This window comes from Balaenoptera physalus (assembly GCF_965194825.1).
Source record: "Balaenoptera physalus genome assembly, chromosome: X".
In the NCBI taxonomy this organism is placed as follows: domain Eukaryota; kingdom Metazoa; phylum Chordata; class Mammalia; order Artiodactyla; family Balaenopteridae; genus Balaenoptera; species Balaenoptera physalus.
In genome coordinates, this window is record NC_138903.1 from 68944377 (window position 1) to 68966341 (window position 21965).

At 39.4% G+C, this 21965-nt stretch overlaps 1 protein-coding gene across 1 annotated transcript; it reads left to right on the plus strand.

Annotated features, from left to right (window-relative positions):
* Positions 1–1646: 1646 nt before the first annotated feature.
* TBX22 (T-box transcription factor 22) lies at positions 1647–19391 on the plus strand. The gene is made up of 9 exons (XM_082447417.1): positions 1647–6850; positions 7862–8041; positions 8654–8840; positions 9687–9788; positions 11164–11338; positions 12576–12740; positions 13121–13185; positions 13573–13658; positions 15615–19391. Exons 2-9 carry the CDS (start codon positions 7864–7866, stop codon positions 16226–16228), a joined length of 1572 nt encoding a protein of 523 aa, XP_082303543.1. The 5' UTR covers positions 1647–6850; positions 7862–7863; the 3' UTR covers positions 16229–19391.
* The last annotated feature ends 2574 nt before the right edge of the window (positions 19392–21965 follow it).

The following is a 21965-nucleotide window of genomic DNA, read 5'->3' on the forward strand; positions in this document are numbered from 1 at the left end:
GCTCCAGGCCACTCTCCTCTGGACTCTGGAGACAGCTGGTACTGGCATCTATGGAGCGAATGAGCCCAGCCTGAGACAGCTTTCAGACCAGAGGAAAGCCTGGCCTCTTGACACAGAGACCAACAACTTGTTGCCTACTAGGTAAAAGCCCCTGCCTTACTGGTCAGGCTTCGGGTTTTCTTTGGGCGCCTTACAGGAAAGGATTCATCTCAGCATCTGCATTTCCTGTTAACTATCACTAGGCAAGTACATAAAGTTAGGGAAGTCCAGCAAAGTCATAATTGTTGGTTTCATTTTCTTCAACTGGGGGCTATGTAACAAGAATCCTGAAACCTTTACTTCTCAGGGGACCTGAAGTGGAATGTTAATCTTCTTAAAATGAATAAAGGTTAGACTTGGCCTGTCTTTTGAGGGTATGCAATGACACCCAAATGACCCAGTAATAGTCCTTCTCCTAGGCAGGGTCGCTGTGGGAAGGCCTCCAGACCCAGGAGAATTCATGTAGGGCAGATTAGAGAGCAAGGGAGCAAAAGGAAGAGGCTTGAATGCCTTGCTGGAAGGTGAGACTGTGGCCTGTGATGAGGGCAGATCTGAGAGAAGTATACTGAGTGGTAAGTGTCTAGCACTAAGAGGTGGCAGGAGGGCTCTGAACTGTGATACTTTCTCCCCAGGCTCTTCCCCAAGGAGCTCCAGATCATTGAGCCAGCTGACTTTTTGAGTTCATCTTGCACTCACTTGACTTTAATCCCTCACCCTCTGGAGGAGGCCTGAGACCCCAAAATGTGTGGCATTGACCACCCCCAGGGGAGAGGGGAAGGAGCAGCAGTGTGTGCCAAAAGACACTTTCTTTTATTCATTCCTGCTTTTTCTCACCAGAGCTTTAGTTAAGACACTGTGTTGTAAACCTACACACACACACACACACACACACACACACACACACACACACACACACAACCACACAACTCACATACCTGCTTTCAAGCTAGAGAATGTGATTACAGAAGGCATCTGAGTGAAAAGGATGTTAAGGAGGTTGCTGTAAGGTGGTACGGTTGCTTCTGTACAACACCCTCCTACTTATGGAGGCATTCTGGGGTTATTGATAGGGGAAGAATATAAGGGACAAAGACAGAAAGGGAGAGGGGAAAAGACGACTAAACAGAAAAAGGAGGGAGAAAAAGAGGAAGAGAAAAAGAGTTATAAAGACACAAACTGATTCACAGAGACTGAGAGAGACGGAAACATACACAAAGAAAAATTCAAGTGGCACAAGAAAGAGACACAGAGAGACACAAGGAAACTGAGACCCATTGAGTCTTCTATCAGTAGATGCCTCCATAACAGTTGTTTGACCTAGGCTGGCTTATTGTTTCAGAAGAAATTGATAAAATGCACTGAGACCTCTTTCAAACCAAGATGCTCAACTCAAGCCAGCTCTGGTGCCTTGGAAAGCCCAGACATTCTATCGTGGCAACAGTTTATCAAGACATCATCTAGAGGAAAAGTGAATGGAGAATCTGTGTTGGATAAACTCACTCTCACCTAAAAAAAACATTCAAAACTGACTTTTAAATTTTTTCAATGGCAAAATGAAATGAGGGGGAATGGAGGGTGGAACATCTGTAAAAAAAAAAAAAAAGAAATCACTCTTGAAAATACTTCATATCACTCTCTACACGTATGTCCTCAGACATTCTTACTTGAAAATACAAACACACACAAAAACACATACATATAAAAAATGCTTATTGTGAAAATTTTCTTCCAGCCTTAAAAGCTTATTAAAACATTAAAAGACATTCTAGCTAATCCTTAGACAAAGGAAAAGAGAAGAGGATGTATGTGTGTGTCAGTGAAAATGACTGTAGAGTTTTAAGCTTGCCAAAATGGAAAGTAATGACTAGGTTTCTTTTTAAGGTAGAGTTTTAAAAATTCATCTCCTTGTAATAAAATAAATCAGACAAGGACCATAATCTGAGAATGGAAAACAATTGTGAAGTGATACCAAGTGCTTTGGTATTTATTAAAATGCTAGTACACTGAACCTCCTAATCCAATTGTTTTCCAAAGAGTTACTAGCATCATTGCCTTGAAAAAGTTCAATAATCACTTTCCATGAGAAATATGCACACACACAATTTAAACGACTCTGTATTCATCATCATAAAACACACAAAAATGTGTATTACAACTTTCTATCAACTTTTTTGGTGCTGTCAGGTGAGTCAAGTTTTAGACTGGAGGTACAAATTCTGAAGTTTGAGAAGTGGCAATTATTTAACTGGCTTCACTGAGATGATTTAGTCGGTCCCCTAACTGAGCAGTGACCAGAGTGAGTTGCCTCCAGGGCGTACATCATGGTCCTGTGGACCCAGTTTATTAAAGGCTGGCATTCATTTGTCAATAGATGTAGCCATTGACTTTGCCCTTCCTTCACGCTCTCTTTCTCCCCCAGTATTAAAACGTTATGGATTCAGAAAGTGAGATCCTTGTTGTTTTCAGTGGTTCCTCTTTTGTATCTTTCCTTGTATATCTTTATTGCTTTATTATTAAGGCCTGCCATTTTACCCCTTGGAAGTATTGATCAGGGTGTCCTAACTCTAGAAATATTTATTTCATGCAGAAGCAGCTTTTGTCTAGTAATATTAACATAGGAACCCTGGGAAGGAAGATAGTGGGTGAAAGTAGCATAGATTGGCTTTAAGCATAGGCAGGGTAGGTGTTTGCCTACCTTTCGTGTTTTGATGGATTTAGGGAAAATCTTTCAGCCTAATACCAAATATTTCTCACTATCAATCAGTACTTCTGTAGATGTTAGATATTGATTTTTAAAATTATGTCATATAGTAGATCGTCTGAAATACTAGGACATTGCAACAAATATCTTTTGCTTTATTTTTACAGAAACCTGGTGTTTAAAAAACTACCAGGCAAAGCCTTCCCTTGATACACAAGGCAATTTCCTGCTTTTTAGCAATAAACTGAGCCAGAGTTCAAATGCAAGAAAATTCTCACATTGAGACACTACTGCAAGTGATACATTGTGATTAACACTCAAAATTTAAGAAAAAAACTCTTAACTTTTCTGTTTCTGAGCTGTGTCTTTTAGCTAGGAACATACAATAGATAAAAAAATATATATCCTTTGAGTAAGAAAGGATAGGCAAATGCATTAATATCCTCCCCTCTGCTTTAATGACTGCAGAATGAAACAAATACCCATGGAGATGTGTCCGAGATCACACACAGACCTGGCTGTTTTCCAGCTGAAGTGCCTTGTATACTGGCCTTGCTGTGAGCTTCACTCTGCCCCTCTAGGGTAGGGGTGGTGTCTTTCCCAGCCCTGCAGGCTGAGCAGGTTATTGAACCAAACCCTTCAGCAGCATTCAGATTGTATTTAACCCTTTGTCATACTATCTGAGATCATCAGATGCTTAAAGTTGCAGCTGATTCCTAAAGATCTGTCCATGGACCAGCTGGATGTCAATCCCAGCTGCCTTTAATTGGACATGCAATGCCTACTCTGGCAATTACCAGATCACTATAGAGTAGGGCCACATCTGGGCTTATTATTTATTTTTATTTCATTCATCTTCTCTGCCCAAAATTAGTCAAGAAAAAAATTGTCCTCATATTTCTGAGGGCAAAGCTCCTAGATCCAACATTTTTTTAAAAACCCACCAGCCATAAGTTATAAATTGAGTAGAAGAAAATGGGAAAAATAGTTGCATGCCTTTGATATAAAATTCAGTGAGAATGAGGAACATAATGAACCCAAAAGCAATGTTATAATCATTATCATAAGAAGGCTTTCATCATTTGATAACAGACATCTGATGAACACATGACATGATTAAATTCAAAGGAATAAATTTTCCTTCAGCTAACTTTTTTTCAAGAATAAGCATTTAACTTCCCAATCGTCACCATGAGAACGCAATGAACACAGATAAGAATTTGTCTCCCTATTCTTTTTTCTTCCACTCTACCTAAGAACATGGATTAAAAAGTTTGGCATGCATAATTGAATTGCTAGATGCATTAAAGTACTGAAATCTTGAAAGATTATATTGAAGTAAGCTTATTAGAAGTTGAAGGATTCAGTGTGAGAATTACTTTTAATATTAATTAGACCAGTTTTCTTAATTTTCTGGAGTGAGAACACAGCTATATGTTAGAGGCCTGTAATTAATAAATTTTATCTACTACTATAAGAAGGACATACACTTACATTGCATTTCTAAAATAGCAAAAATATCTTTCCAAGGATCAAGTTGATAAAATCAGATCAGAATATGTATTCTAACAGATGTATTTTCCATGGATCTTTGAAACTCAAATGCAATACTTTTGTTTAATTCACTAGCTTAATTTATTAAAATGGTTCTCAAATTTAAGGAAGGTTATTACTTTAAAGACTTCTGAACTTTTGAATCTGCTTTAGGATTTAAACAAAAGTTGAGTGTGCCAGTGTTAGCATAAACTTCTGTTTCTAGTGTCTGGCCACAAAGGATTTATAATTGTATAGTTAACATAAAGATTAACACATTCTTGAAATTAACCTCCATCATCTCTTTAATGTTGAAAACAGCTGTGCTTACTATGTTCCAGGCATTATGCTAAATGGTTTGTGTATATTATTTCACTAACCCTCAGATATATACACTTACAGAAACATACCCTGTGATGAAGGTATTAAAAGTAAAAACAAAAGTTTAGAAGAAAGAGACTGAATGTTAAAAAAAAAAAAAAAAAAAAAAAAGGCTTGTGTAAGGTCTCTCAGATAGAAAGTAGCAAAGTCAGAATTTGAATCAGGTCAGTCTGAATCCAAAGTCTGTCTCCTAAGTGCTATACTGCTTGAGCCTTATTCCTTTTTGTCAGTTATCATAGTCCTAGTAATTTGCGTAGAAAGTCAAATTTTCTTCCAGGTTTTATGAGTCTGGGATAGTGGGTAGCATGCAATTTCCCAATTCACAGAACCAGTAGTATTGAAGAAGGAGGAGGAAGAAAGAAGAACTAGAAAAAAAGTTGATTTTCCAAATTTTTATCAAGATGAGTCTATTTGTCAGGATTCTTTTGCTTGCAAGTGATGAAAGCCCAGCTGAAACTCATTTAAGCAAAGATGATTTATTTATGTAAGCAACTTAGCTAGTTCAGGCAAAGTGGAATTCGGGTACTCAAATGATGTTGTGAGGAAACTGCCTCTCTGCATTTCTTGACGTTGGTAGGCTTTTTCCCAAGAAATGGCAAAAATGATCATAAGCAAATTATTTCAGACTCACATTCTACAAGCTTGGAAGTATGCCAAAATATCTTAACCATGGGGAATGAGGATCAAGGGAGAGTAAGAAGAATAACAATTCGAGGAAATGATCTCTATCATGAAGTTGCTTGTACTTTTGCCAAAGTGTGGCACTAGGTATCAACCAGTCTCAAAACATTTTATTTTATTTTATTTATACTTAATATAGGTATATATTTGAAATATTTATATATTTCATTTAATGTGTTTCACTCCTTCTTTTGTAAATTAAAAGTGACAGTTGGAATCCCTTCATATGAGTTTGACATCATCCCTTTGATTAGTAAGTACTGCGGAACACAGGGGATTTTTTTTCCTCCAGTCAGATTTAGTTTCTTTTATACATACGTTTTTCTTCAAGTAACCCATATTTCCTATATAGAAAACTAGAGAGGCCATGAATCTTTGCCCTTGACCTGCCATAAATATCTGAGAAATGTAATGCTTTCAGATACATTAGCTTAAATCTGAACATCTACTTTGTTGCACATACAGTTCATTAGAAGCAATATTTTCAGGGCCAACCTTGTTTTGTGCATGTGTTAATTCACATACCTATTTATAGTGGTTAATAAAATATTAGAATTTTTATTAGAGAATTAAAAATCGCTTTCTATCTCCTTAAAGCAAGTTCGGATTTCATATTCAATAAGAGCTTTTATAAACCATATATCCCTTAAGGCACATCTATATCCTCTGTATCTCCATAGATTTTGAATATATTTAATTTGTATTAACCACAAATTTATTTTTCTTTCAAGAGATAAATTCCCTTCATGTTCCTAGTTATAACATTTTTTGGTAATTCAAAATCAACATTTTACTGTAAGGATTTTCCAATTGTCAACCAAAAAAACTTTATTTTCTTTCTAATGTGGGCATCTGTGGGTCCCAGAGCCTCTCTCTCTGCATGTTCCATGTGGGCTGAAGAATCTCTTATAAAGGTTTATGGGTGTTTCTGGCTGAAATAAAGAGAATGTTCAAAAGAGTCTTTCAGCTGTGGAAAATGAACTTCTATCATAAATGTACATCCCTCATGCCCCCAGTACCTGACAGCCCAGTGCTTTGGCAGCTGAACAGATCACAAAGCTGGTTCTGAGGCTTGCAATCACTTTACTCTCAGATAAAAGTTAACAGGAATTAACTACAGCTTAGTTCAGTACACATGAGAGAGCTGAGCTCTCTGAAAAGGTGAAAATGTCAATAATTCGGATGCAGTTTGCAAGAGAGCCCAGGGGTGCCTGATTTCTTATTGCTGATGAAAAGCGCATGACCAAATCCTAAGCACACAGGCAGGCGTCTCACATCTGCATGCATAAACATGCTCCTTGGAAGTGGTAGGCAAGTCTCTTCTTGACATAAAGAAGGTGTCTTTATCCATTTTAAGGAAAAGTAAAACTTAGCCCAGGAAGATATTTCAGGATACACTGGAATCAATTATTTGAGCACAACATTTTGAGGTGTCACATCCTTGGGAGCACAATTCCGATTGGTGCTCTGCTGGTGGCCCTGGAGTTCTTGGGCTGTATTTGCTGATTAAGTCATGTGAGTAAGAAGAGGCTGTGTGGGGGAATATTGGGCTCCAGTAGAGGCAGGGATTGAAGGTCCAGGTTTGCTCTTTATCACTGAAAGTGGTTATCTGGGAGCCTCCTGCCTGCACTGGCTCTTACTTCCCCACCTGGATAGGGAGGTCAGAGTAGCACAGGGTCCACTTAGTCTGAGACCCAGACTGTAGAACAAACAGGCCCAGAAAGTTTGTGCTGCTCTTTGTTTCCCCAGCGTACTCACTTAAGAGCAAAAGACCCCTATACACCTCTCTGGATTTGGTTAAATAATATTTTCACTTTTGTTGGAAAAGTGGCCCCCCCACCGTGGGCAATTACTTCGCATGTCTTTTAGTTTCACAATTTAATGCAAAACAGTAAGTTTGTGTATCCCTCCTCCCCACTAGACTATCCTGAGCCCCTTTCCAGTCAACCTCCAACCCCTTTCTATCCTCCCACTCCCACCGCCCCCTCCCTGTCAGTCTCTGAAGTGTCACGGTGTTTTTTTATGCTTCCAACAGTTTCCAAAACAAACAGTGGAGGCTACGACCAGCCGGGTATTCACTCAGTCCGATGCAACAGTATCTCCCAATCCGAGCGACCTGAGCCGCCATTAGGGGCAGGTCCGCTCCCTAAAAGGGCCGCGCTTGCCAGTCTCTGAGCTCTGCCAGGTCCGGGAATCTGGGACTTGAGGACTGATGTTCCGCACATGTCCACTGGGAGGGAGAAGAGAGAAAAGGGAAAGGGGACTAGACTCCAGAGGACTCTGGATCCAGTTTAATCTCCTTTCATTCTGTCTATTCAAAGAAAATCTATACGTATATATAAAAATTATATACACACACATTTTCCCCCCTGAATATAGATTTAGAAATTGTTTTCTGAGTTTTCAGTTTTTTCTGATTTTCCCGCTTTCCCTCCTTTGCCTGTCCTCTGCGCCCTCCCACCCTCTCCCTCCCTAACCCAGCTCAGGTTGAAACTTTGCAGAGTACGTTCTCTTCACCCTCTCCAGGGATGGCTCTGAGCTCTCGGGCGCACGCCTTCTCGGTGGAAGCCTTGGTGGGGAGACCCAGCAAAAGAAAACTGCGAGACACAAGAGAGGAGGCGCAACTTGAGCTGCTTGAGAAAGAGGGTGGAGAGGCGGAGGAGGAGAGAAGGAGCAGCGCCGCAGGAAGGAAGAGCGAGCAGCCTGGTGAGTACCCCTACCGCGGCCCAAACCCCAGCGCCGGCTACCATGGCTTGCTGGATCGGAAAGTCTCAGACTGGCGCCGCGTCGCTGCAGGAGGGCGGCTAGCCCTATCAAAGGATGGCTTGGCCCAGCGATGGCCGCGTTCGGGGCGGCGGGGATACCTCAGCCATCTGGCTGTAGGGGGAAGTTTCAGAGCCTCCAAGTTCAGCCCATAGTGTTGTGGTTCATTTGCGGTGAAGGGGAGGGTCCCCACAGATTTATGAAGCGAGACTCTCCAACCTCCCGGAAGCCCTGAGAGCCAGAGGGTGGCTGTTTCTCGGGGTAGGAAGCAGGACATGGACCCAGGTCCCAAGGGGATTCAGCATCAGGGACCAAAAGTCTCCGAGAGAGATGAGGATGGGCAACTTTGAAGAAGGGTCATGCATTTCACAGGGCGCTACCTGGGCCCCTTTCTCTCCATCAGGGGGCCAGAGTGGGTGTTGTGGGGAATTTGGAGATCAGTCGCCAAGGTTCCCGGGGAAGAGACAAGGCCGGTCTGTTCTGAGACAGGCGTCAGCGAGAAGGGGGCGCGGGAACTGCGAAGCTCTCTCAAACTCTCAGCGTCTCTGTGTCCAGCAGAAAAGCGACCCAAGACAGAGCCCTTAGCAACTACTTTCTCAGGCTGTGGAGGAGGCAGCGCCGGCTGCAACAGCTTCGGGAGTCTGGAAGAAAAAGATGCTATCCAAGTGGAGCTTCAAGGATCCGAGCTGTGGAAGAGATTTCATGACATTGGAACTGAGATGATCATTACCAAGGCGGGCAGGTTCGGCTTTGCCCAAGCTGTTCAAGGGCCGCACACAGTAGGCACTTAATGTTCTGCTCTCATAAGATGGGTGCCTCCAGTTTTATGCTTTGGTACCCTTCTCTCCATATCCCCACCCCAGACAGGTATTGGAAGCCAGTGCCTCTCAATCGACCAGACTAGGCCTTGCCTGGCCCATGTTAGTGGCTCGGCCTTTCTTTCCTGTACACCCTGATTCCAAGAACTCATTCTTGCAGCTCCTGCCTGTGTAGTATATGACAAAAATTAGACCTCCCAAGGCAGGTGCCAGATGCCACCCCCACATCTTAAGCTATGCCCAGGCCTTTCTGTTAATGCCTCACAGTTATCAGTGGACAATATCCCATCTAGCAGGCTCCCAGCCCACTGTCCTGAGCCCAGGTCAATTTGAGGTGGGGCTTTCCCTCTTCCACCTTTTCCTGTGCGGCAGCTTCTTCACATCAGCTGGGTAATTTTTGTGTCTGTGAATCTTCCTAATTTCAGTCTTTCCCAAATCTGCCTCACAGAAAGTACCGCTGAAAACTCAGGGGAGGGGCACAGCTGTTTCTTTCCTACTTTTTCTTCTATAGCTTTTTATTATGGTGGTGATAGGAAGTGGGGTGGACAAAGCCTTGTGGTAAGGATATTCTGATCCACTCAAAAATCCTGAGTTTGTTCAATCAAACATGTAACCAACAATCTTTCCTCATGTAGCAAATCTCATTCACTGAACCTGTCTAGAATAAGAAGAGTATTGTTTATTCCTTTACTTTTCGTTTGTCCCCAACCCCACCTGGCTCCAAACGTTTCTAATAGCGCCCAGGTCAGTCGCTATTTTCTCTCCCACAGGAGGATGTTCCCCTCTGTTCGGGTCAAGGTAAAAGGACTGGACCCAGGGAAACAGTACTATGTGGCCATCGATGTGGTGCCGGTGGATTCCAAACGCTATAGGTAACCAGGCCCAAAGGAGGGTACCACAGGCTGGGAATGGGGATTCATATCTATGGAACCTGAGAGTGCTGTTTTGAAAACTCTACCATGGTAGGGGGAATTGCTCTCCTGTGGGCTTTGAGAGTTGAATTTTCTCCCTCAAACTGGAGTTCAGGGAGTTCAGACTGAGAGAAAAGCAGGCTTGTTCTTCTTTCCTCTCACTCCTGGATCACAGGTTCCAGCTGGTGCTTCAGTGTACCCCAAACCTCTTGCCTACCCACTGCTCTAGCCTTGGCTCTGCAAACTGCAGAGGGTTTTGGCTCAGGCATCTGGGAGGGAAGTTGTTTAAAGGAATTTGGGGAGAAATGCCTGGGCTTCTGGGGCCCTACCGGGCTCTGGGATGTGCTACTTTAGCAGCAGGGTCCTTGAGCGATGCCCTGATTTGCCATCCAAAGCTAGTCTAGCAGTTATCTCGCCTAAGTCTATTTTCCTTCCTTCCTTAGCCTCTACCCTGAAGCAGAGGCCAGGTCCCGGAGAATAAAAGTAACCTTTCTCTTGATGTAAGCTCTCTACTTAAAGCAGGCTAAAAGTGGCCGAACTGATCTAAAGCCAAGAGGCCCTTCTTTGCTGGCAGCCCAGAAGCTCGGGTCGGCCAGCGCTTTAGCTCAGGGGTATGGGGGTTGGGCGGCAGCCGCCAGCACTCGGCCTGTGAGCGTTCGACTGAAGTGGGTGTCTAGCCTTTCTAGGAAACAGCCTGCAACGCACCCAATGCTGGGAGTGAGGGGCAAAAAGAAGGCTGGGCTCAAGAGCCTGCTGGGGCCGTAGCCCAGAAATAGCAGAACAAGCTGCTTATCACGTTTGAGCTGGCTTGGGAATTCGGCGCATAATTTAGCGGTTGAGATTGAAGACAATGCGAAAATCAGCCCCGAGGCCGCAGCGGGCAGAGTTCCTTGAGGGTATTCTGATGTAAAACATTGTGGACAAAGGGGCTTCCAAGACTACTGGTCTGGTGGCGGTGGGCTGCACAGACACTTTCCCTCACCCTTCTGCTTCTCCCCTGACGCTTGTAGGACAGGAGGATTTTTCGGGCGTCTCTGCTCGGTAAAACGGGTTAGATGAATTTTTGTTGCGGTTTCTGTGAGGAAATAAAAACCAGACTCTGAAATCCCATGACATTATACTTGCCCTGGCACTTCACTACATTTTAATGACGTATGCTTATTTACAGTTTGCTTTCTATCCCTGAACGCTGTTTGGAAATGAAGTTGTATCTTTTACTAGTTGCCTTTGAGATTAGCAGGCAAACCTTGGCCGAGGCCTTTAGGACCGGATCGTGGTAGCCCCTGCTCCTGGCTTTGGTCTGCTGCGCCTAAAGCCACACTCCGCGCATTTTCAGGTACGTGTATCACAGCTCGCAGTGGATGGTAGCCGGGAATACAGACCACTCATGCATCACTCCCAGGTTCTATGTTCACCCGGACTCGCCTTGTTCGGGAGAGACATGGATGCGTCAGATCATCAGCTTCGATCGCGTGAAACTCACCAACAACGAGATGGACGACAAAGGCCATGTAAGTGTGTGCAATCCTTTGTCCCGAGGAGAGGAGGGGGATGCCAAGGTGTCAGCCGGAGGGTCACCCTGGAGAAGCCAAGGAGGTGTCTCCCAGATGTGCTAGTTGTAGTCTTTAGGAACTGTCCAAGTTCTAGGCCTGTGGCCAAAGTAGCTCTTGTGACTTTTACTTGGCATCTGAGAGTGCTGGGGGTTGGGGATGGTGAGTGAAAGGAGTTTGAGGACCAAAGGAGACTTTTTTTTTTTTTAAAGCAGGAGCCCTTTTTTTTTTTTAATCTCCTTTTAAATTTTTATTTATTTATTTATGGCTGAGTTGGGTCTTCGTTTCTGTGTGAGGGCCCTCTCTGGTTGCGGCAAGTGGGGGCCACTCTTCATCGCGGTGCGCGGGCCCCTCACTATCGCGGCCTCTCTTGTTGCGGAGCACAGACTCCAGATGCGCAGGCTCAGTAGTTGTGGCTCACGGGCCCAGCCGCTCCGCGGCATGTGGGATCCTCCCAAACCAGGGCTCGAACCCGTGTCCCCTGCACTGGCAGGCGGACTCTCAACCACTGCGCCACCAGGGAAACCCCAAAGGAGACTTTTTAAAGCCAGGATGCCTGGTCTGGGACAGTGAAAGGGAATGCTTCCCTGAGCTCTCTGGCACTTCAGCCTCCCTGGCAATCACTGTGGGCTCTGATTGCCTTCCCCTGATGGGCACCTTCTGTGTGACATGGTATGGTGGAAATCTTCTCCACAACCCGTCCCCATGGAAGGCCTTTTCAAGTCACGTAGATCTTGAACCTTCTTCCCAGGTGCACCTCGACTCTGCCCTGCCTGGCCTGGCCCTGTGCCAGCCACAAAAGTAAGAAGGATGCTCCTGGGCTTAGGAGGTGGGGGATGTCAAATGGTTTCCCATCGGTTACCTAAGCCCAGAGAACTTATGGCAGGCAGTCAGATCCCAATAACACTTGGGAACATCACATGGTCACCCACATTTGAAAGCAGGAAAGGACCCCAACTGGAAATGGAATCACTGCTTCTTGGTGTGCTGAGGTGCCCTGTTCTTGAAACCCCTTATGCCTGAAGGCCTCTGTCCAGGGCCAAATGGCAAAGAAAAGTCCTTGTGTGTGGCTAGCCTAGGCTTTCTGGTTTAGCTTCACTTTTGTGTGGGAAGGTTGGGGGTGCTGATGAGAGGGAGCCAGTGTGGGGGAGGGTAAGCCAATTACTAGGCAGCATTTGACCATTGATTTCTCCTCCAGATCATTCTGCAGTCCATGCACAAGTACAAGCCCCGTGTGCACGTGATGAAGCAGGACAGCAGGGTCGACATGTCCCGGATTCAGTCCCTGCCTGCTGAAGGGGTTAAAACATTCTCCTTTAAAGAAACTGAGTTCACCACGGTGACAGCTTACCAAAACCAGCAGGTAAAGCCAACTAAGTCCCAGGCAAGCAGGGATGGCTCCAGAGAAACTTTAGGGAAAGAGTGAAGCTGTACTATATGGATTGAATTTTCCACAATTAAAAAGAAATTCATAGCCTTATTGCATTGTCATCAAGGCAAGTTTGATTATGAATTGTGTGGATCTTGTGTTAGAAAGGATAGAAAGGAGAGTAGAACAAAGAGTGTCAGGAGAGAAAGGAGATAAAACATTCCAAATTTGACTTAGCAATATGCTTACGTTTATTTAACATGCCATATTACATGTTGAAAACTTGTGTGGCTGTTGTAACCATTAAAAGCAACAGTGGCAGTGTTTTTACTGAGGGCACTGACTTTATCTTTCTTTCTCTTTTGAATCCATAGATTACCAAACTGAAAATAGACAGGAATCCTTTTGCTAAAGGATTTAGAGATCCCGGAAGAAACAGGTAAACGATATAACAGTCACATCTAATATTTATATAGCCCTTTTCACATGTATAACAGCTAAGGAAACTGTGGCTCAGAGACTGAGTCCCTAAATTTTGTAACTAATAAATAGGTAGTAAGAAAGAAACCTGGACGTTTTGTCTTCAAAATCTTGCCTCCTCCCACTCCCTCCCCAACCCACTTTTAAGATATTGCTTATTCTAGATTCTTAGGTTTTTATTCAGGGAATAATCACTGGGAATTTTATTCAGAAGTCTATCTATAAAAGAAAAACATTTCAGATATTCACCCCTAAAAACTATAACAAAATAACTCAAAAGCTTACAAAAATTATTATTTTCAGGAATTGCATTCTGGACTTGCTAAAGTTTGAATCTCTTTTTCAGAGGTGTATTGGATGGGGTTTTAGAGACCTACCCATGGAGGCCTTCTCTCACTTTGGATTTTAAAACTTTTGGTGCAGACACACAAAGTAAGAAAAGTTTTATTAATTTTTATTTTTAAATGTTAATGAAATAACAACAGCCAGAACCTCTGTACAAATACTACACAAGTGGATAAGTACATGCCAGAAAATGTGTGTTTAAAATCAAGTGGGTGTATATTTATCCTGATGAGGAGGTAAGAAGCAAAAAGGGAGGGTAACTGTCAAGAAGGAAAAGAGCATAAACGTGGTAATGGTGGATTTACTGACTTGTGTCTTCTTGGGTTATCATACATCCTGAGAGCTATAGAAATCACTTGGATTCTTCAGCATCTCACTATCTCATATTCTTTAGGATCTGCCTGTGGTGCACTAGTGGTCTTATTTGCAAACATATTAGATATTGAAATAAATATTTTATGAGAAACTTTCAGCACATGATAAAAATGACTCCCATTAAATTTCATCATCACTTGACTCTAATTTTCCTTTTGTTGTGACTAGGGAAAATAAATGTTGAAAACAATACTAAGCCATGGCAATTAGTTTAATTGCCATAAGCATTTAAAATATTTGCAAGGTATTTGTTCTCAGGTAGTACATTACATGACTAAATAATAATTTGACAATGCAGGCTTTCTGGTGGAAGAATGCATACCTTCATTTACTCTGATATTTAAGGATAAATAGAAGATCTTTATTTGTGAGCAATATGGAATCATTTTACCCTTTTGTCTTTACTCCATTAAAGTTGTTTGTCTTTAAACATTAATTGAAGGTTACCATCACATTATAGTTAGCTTGAATTTTACATGATACCATAACAACTAATTGAAATGTGAAGAGATCAAGTCTAATCATTTAGTGAAATATTTCACTCAGTTGACTGTATTAATTTGGTTTAGAGAGTTGCATAGAAAAATATGAACACTTATTTGATAGTATCACTTTAATAGAATCTAGGCAGCATGCTTTTAAAATATCCGAGTCAACACATGGTGCACTAATTTAAAAATAACGCTAACCATGATCATTAATTGATAATTTAAAATACACAGTTTTCTTAATTATTTAAAATGTCGAGAATGCTCTCAAATTGCAAAGAAAAGGGGTACCAGTTTTTTAAAATAACTTTTGGATGTTTAATTATAGAATATATTTGCCACGCTGTTGATAAAGGATTAGGCTATGTCTGTATATAAAAATAGTTAAGAAAAACAGTAGCACCTGAAAAAAAAACCCCACAAAATTTGATCAAGTTCAGTCAATAACCAGATTTTTAAAAATTTAAATACTTACAAATATAAGGTGTAAAGTCTAGATTTTCCTGGACCTTATATCTATCCCTAATTTTAGTAGATGCTAGGCAACCATAAAAGATCACCTGGCAACATTGATATGAACACTTTCATTTTCATCTTGGTATTTTTACCTGCAAAACTGTCTTTTACTCTTGATATAGTACACTGTGGAACTTTCCCCATCTATGATTTTCATATAAGAAAAAACCTAATATATTTAAATGTTATTTTAATTTATAAAGATTACTTTCATATGCACTGATTTTTTAATCAGACTGAAGCTTTCTATAAAATCTCAGAAAAACCAATTTGTTCAATTTAATCAAGTGCTTATTTTAGTAATTTTTTATGGTTAAAAAAACCAGCTTTTACTTGTAAGATATAATTGGCTCTGGATCATATTTAATTGGGCTTCTTTTGTAATTCGCTGAATAAATGTTGTTCAAGTGCCTAGTATAGTTCTAAAGCATAGTGAATGCTCAGTGCATGATACATAATAATAATGCCAAAAGTAATAGTGGTAGTAGTAGAGATACCGTATTCAATTTTGGTCAGAGGAATGTTCTTTTCCAAAGAACTTAAAATAACTGTGAACTTGCAAGGACAGCTAATCTAAGAATGAAGCTGGGATAGTTATCGACATGATTACTGATTCAGTAGGAACATTTAGTTCATTGTTCATTGACTGAATTGTCATTCACAGGTGGAAGCAATGGCTCATCTCCAGCGACCTCTAGTGGAGGGGCTCCCTCTCCTTTGAACTCTTTGCTTTCTCCACCTTGCTCCCCTCCAACATTTCACATACCTACAAGCTCCCTTGGAATGCCCTGTCCAGAGTTGTACCTACACAATATCAACCTGCCCCTTTGCTACAAGATTTGCCCAACTAATTTTTGGCGACAGCAGCCTCTTGTCTTGCCTGCTCCTGAAAGGCTAGCAAGCAGCAGCAGTTCTCAGTCTTTAGCCCCACTCATGATGGAAATTCCCATTTTATCTTCCTTGGGGGCCACCAATTCAAAATACGTTTCATCTGAAGACTTCAATGGACAGTGTCAACAAGCATCTAATTCTTCGAATCAAATGTTGTATGGATTACAGGCACCTGGAAATATTTTATCACCCAACCCCATTGCCCAGGAAGCAATTGGTTGCTCTTTCCATCCTTCCTATGGCTTTTATAGGTACAACTTCTCCATGCCATCTAGACTGGTAAATGCTACCAACCATCTCAAAGTGAATGACAACAGTCAAGTTTCTTTAATAGAAGGCAAATGCAATCATGCTCGTTGGTATCCAAAAATTAACCATTGCCTTTAATGGAATAGTCAAGTTCCTAAAACAATTACATGTAAGCATATATTTTCTTTATTTGTAGCCAAAAAAAGTCAAGAGCTAATGGGCTTAAAAAGCTTCATTATCAGAGGGTATTCCTCTGTTCTGCATTTAAAGTGCCTTATGATATGTTCGTAAGAAGGCTGATTACAGTAGCCTTAGGCCTCAAAATAAGATACTCAATAAATATTGTTTGATGAGGTAGATTACCAGAGAAAAGTGACTTCAGGTGATGAAATCTCTAATTATAGTGCAGCCTGTTTATCACATCAACTGCCTCTTGCATATTGACAGTGACCAAAGGAAGGTGGATTTAATTCCTGTGAAGGTAGTGAAACAATTACAGTTTTTATCTATGAATATTGGCTTCATTGTAATTATCTATCTAGTAACTGTAGAAAAAATTTCATTGTTCATTTGCTTTATACTTTTATACTCTACTGTTGAAGGAACTACTAATCTCAATTTTAAGGTACAAATAAAGACATAAACATTCTAATATTAATATTTGCAGCCTGAGGACCATTTAATCCTGAAGGAACACAAAGATTAAATGAGAAGCAAAATATTCTAAATAAATTTGATCTTTTATTCTCTTTTATTTTTTGGGTAATTCTCAGATGATGCTTGTTTACTTAGTCCTTAACAAACCCAGTATTTTATATACACAGTTTACAAAAACAAATTGTTGTAGCTCTCCAAAAAGACTGAGAAGTTATGATTTGAAGGGAGAGAATATATTTGAATCCATAAATATGAAAACATCATTACAATGGTACAATTTAATTTCAGTCCTCTGCGTCAATCATGGTAAATTGGACAAAAGTAGTGTAACATAAATGAGACTTTATTTTAGGCTATGAAGTTGAAAAGTTTCCTTTCACCTGGTCCTAAATTTTCTGAAAAGACTTGTTAAGTATAACCTATATATAACCTCTGTATCCTTAAGATGAACTGAATTTTAATTTTTCATGCTACTAGCTCTACAATTTATTAAGCCAGGGCCCTTCATATCACAATGGTATGACTTAACAAACTAAACACACTGATAAACTGCTTTTTAAAAGTTTTCCAACACATATTAGGGAGAGCATGTCATTATTATTTATTTGCTCAAAATGTTTTTTCCTCTCAAATGTACCTTATAAATATACCTTCTTATATATGTATTAAAATGATATGCCCCTTCACTTCTGGGCTTAGGCATAGAACGGCACATAGTTACATTCAAACTGAGTATTCTAGTCAAGATGAAATATTATTTATGGCCCAGACTAATTAGGTACCTGCTATAAAAATCTTTGAGGCAGAAAGCCTGTACTACCCAAATTTATCAAATCAAGGATTAAAGTAGAAAGTACACTTTATTTCTGTCTACTCCAAAACAGGAAAGCTGTAGGCTAACTTTTACCACTAAAATAAATTATGATTTTTTAAAGCAGAAACTCCCACATCAGATTATAGTGAAACTTATTCTGATGGCAGATACTTAGCAACTAACAACATAAAGTGTTTGATTGCAAAATCCAGAAAATCTCTGGGTTACTTTTTAATGATTATTTAAGGGACGGCATTAATTTTGTAGCTGCTCAAGTACATATACCCCATACTTTATATTTCAGATAATTTTTCTATATGTAACCCATATAAAATTGATAATACAGAACTATATGTGTAAAGGTGATTTATATTAAGGGGCAAAAACTTAAAGGCTAGAATCTAGACATCTATTTTAAGCTGTTTTTAAATAATGTTCATAAATTGTCATTTCATACTTTTAATTGAAAAAGAAGAAGTAACCAAGGGAAAATCTTTATAGAAAATTAGACTTGGGAGAGACCTTAAGAAGTTCAATAAGCAGTCCCCTATTTTCTGAGCAAGTTACTCATCTGCAGGAAACAGATGAGTAACTTGCTAACAGCTCTAATTCATGCACAATTTGTATTTAGTGCCCTTACTATTTTATATTAAATAAATTATTACTACCCAATAGGATGGTGCAAAACTTGAGTAACTTGGTAAATTGAGGCTATGATTATGGAATAAAAAACAAAATGCTATGGAATTATATTAATTTCAACTGTGTCAACTAAATATTAGGTTTGCTTTAAAAACCTACAAAAATCTAAAGCCACTCTAGTTAGATAAGGTATGAAATAGTTAGCAAATGAAAGTGGCCAAATGATACTTAGTAGACTCCCAAGTCTAATAATTAAAACTGGTATTTCCATTTGGTTTGACCATATATATATACATCCACCCTTTCATCCCATTCAAAAGAAATCATTTTAATTCAGTTATCTAGATTTATAAAATCTGATTCTTAACCTGACCTAGTTATATGACTTACCCCAAATAAATCTAGAGAAAATAAACTTTTCATCAACTCTGTAAAATTTGTACATTGAGTCAGGAAATAAGTGAATGTTGCCTTATCTTTGCACAACCTCCAGTCAAGCTGAGACCTATAGTCAAATTCCCATGTCAGAAAGATTCTACTTTGTGGAACAGTCAAGATGAAATCAAGGGCTTGAATTCAAGTTTGAGCCTGTTTGCAGAACATATGTCTAAGTGGATAAATCCTCTATTCATTACGTTTTACTCACCAAAATATAACTTTAGGTAACAAACTTAGAACATCAAAACTGTTATTTGTTTCATTAAACAGAGGGGTTATGCCCTCTGGACATTACATTTCAAATTCTAATACATAATTCTAGATTACATAATATTAGAGTCTTCAAACATTAATATCATTGCTCCTATCCACTGTATTACAAAAATAAAGAGTTATATTTTCTTCAAGCTATGAAGGTAGATATTCATGATATTTCACTGCTATTAGGCATGGGTTATACATACAGTCTAGGAGTAGACATGACTTCATTCTTCTTTTGTGAGGTTTAAGTATGTCTATGGCACAAAAAGAAATGAACAATTAGAATCAGCAAGGGATGAATCAGTGAATCAGTCTTTGAATGATCAGAGTTCTATGTGATGACAACTTGTAAAAGTGCCAACAATGAATAAAGACAAGCATCTTTATTGGACATTATGGAAGATATCCCTTTCATTATCCTAATCATTTATAGTATGCACATTGGGGAAAATCACGGTGCACATAAATCTGGTAACATGTATCTTTTAACAGTTACTGATGAATGCTAAGCCAAAGCATAATTGAAATAAAAGTTTTGTACAAATATGTAAAATATATTTTACAAAAATATACAAATATTCTAATGACAAATCTAGATGCTTTGAGACAATAGTGCTATATGTCCATGTATATAGTAGGGTAATACACAGTTGTTATCCCTTTATTAAACCTCAATAACAAATACCTTCCTTATTTGAATACGCAATTTGATAAATTCCAGATGTCACACTATAATTTATATAACCAGTGGGGTTTTAGTTTAGTTTTGTTTTAAAATAATTTATACTATGTTGCTTTTTCTCCCTCCTCTTCTCAAAATAAAGTATGCTATGAAGAACATCTAATCATTGCATACTTATATTATTAATTACATATACTTGTGTGGAAAGGCAGATTTAAATATACTTAGAAATGTCTAATTGCATGTACTGTATTTTGTGAATTGAATTGACAGGGTAGAAGTACAATGTTTATACTCCAATTTAGGGATATGTTGCCTTTGTGCAGAAAAATCTTTATTTAGCCAAAATAACAATAATATCCTGGCATACAGCAACAGTTTACCAGTTGATTTTACTGGAATTTAACATGTTTATTAGAGCAGTTTAAAACAACCAAATGCATAGCTTAGGCATTGGTGGCTGTTGCTTTGATATAGGTGCCTTAGGTTTGGTCTGCAATTAAATGATAATTTGTATTAAAACTGTGCAAATAAACATGGTTTAGATGTAAACATAGAACAAATAAATATACAGAACGTTTTAAACACATCCAGTATTAAAACCATTTACATGTGTAGTGCTGGCCAACTTTTAACATGACGTTTCAATAAAATATTGAGAGGAAAAAGACTGGTATTATTTCCTTTCAAAGTTTCATATGTTTGTGTTTACAAATTTGTACTGCACATTAATATGTAAACATGAATTATAGTGAGCAGGTATTCAGAGAATAGTGATAGGATATTTCTACTTAGTTGAAATGTGCACATGTATATTGGATTTATTTTTCAAAGTACCTAAAAGAGTTACAAAATTTGAAATTAAATATAATAGAAAACCTTGAAATTATAGTACAAGTTGTATCATTGAACTCTTTTATCAAATTATCATATATCTGTTATTGTGAAACATAACAGAATTTTTATTTTGGATTTAAGATCACATACTTATGCACATGACAAAGTATAATGTAATATTTTAGATGTAGAAAATTGTTTAAATAATTCAGAATTTTACTAGAACAAGAAGGGAATAAAATCGTGTTTTCTATTGGATAAAATTAACGTCTTTTTTTTACAATTTATTTATTTATTTATTTATTTATTTATTTATTTTTGGCTGTGTTGGGTCTTTGTTGCTGCGTGCAGGCTTTCTCTAGTTGTGGCAAGTGGGGGCTATTCTGTTGCGGTGCGTGGGCTTCTCATTGCGGTGGCTTCTCTTTTTGTGGAGCACAGGCTCTAGGCATGCGGGCTTTAGTAGTTATGGTGTATGGGTTCAGTAGTTGTGGTTCGCGGGCTCTAGAGCACAGGCTCAGTAGCTGTGGCGCACGAGCTTAGTTGTTCCGCGGCTTGTGGGATCTTCCTAGACCAGGGCTTGAACCCGTGTCCCCTGCATTGGTAGGCGGATCCTTAACCACTGCGCCACCAGGGAAGTCCCAAAATTAATGTCTTTAAATTAAAGATGTTTTGATTAAATACATAATTCAGTCTCCCATTTTTATGTTAGTTTTTGGAAAGTGTTGATGATTTAGTATTTTGCCTTTATTTAAATTTTGCCTAAAATTGAACTTTCATATTTCTTTTGTGACATGAAGATTTTGTGACCTCTTACCAATTATTCTAATGTCTAATCATACTAGATTTTTGCTTTATTGAATTTTGTAAATTTTAGGAAAAACTGTTTCATAGAAACACCAACAAATAATTACCCCTTGAAAGAAGCATACCTAGTAAGACTTAAGTTGAAGTAGCAAAGTTACCCACTACTGCATTTATACAGATATTTATCTGGATTTCTTTATAGGAATTCATGCACAGGCCAAGTACTTAGTATTTAAATGCTACATTAATAACTATGTTTTCAAAACTCAGGTTGGATCTTCTTCAAACTGTGATGCCAAGCAGAAGAAAGAACTATTTGGCAAATATACCATCACTTTGTAAACTGTCACCATGATTCTTTCCGGTAGCTGTAACATTCATGATGCTGGAGCAGGGATGGGGTGTCACATTTCAAAAAGGTGCTGTAGGCTCTAGCACCACACATAGGGGATTAAGATAAACTGATCCAGTGTTTACCTTCAGTTGTCGTAGCCACATTCAGCAGTCCGTTGGGTGTGTTGAATTAGGGCAGTTGCCCTGAGCCCTTGGCTAGTTAAGATTCAGAGCTGTTCAGTGGGTGAGGGCTCTAGCTGATACTAACAAAGAGATGAAGCTTCACACACACATATTATACTATATTTTAGTTTAGTTGTTCATATGCATGTTTCTCCTACTTGACTGGGGGTGGGGAAGAATGGCACTTTTTAAATAACATTTATTTATTTTCCAACTTTTAAAAG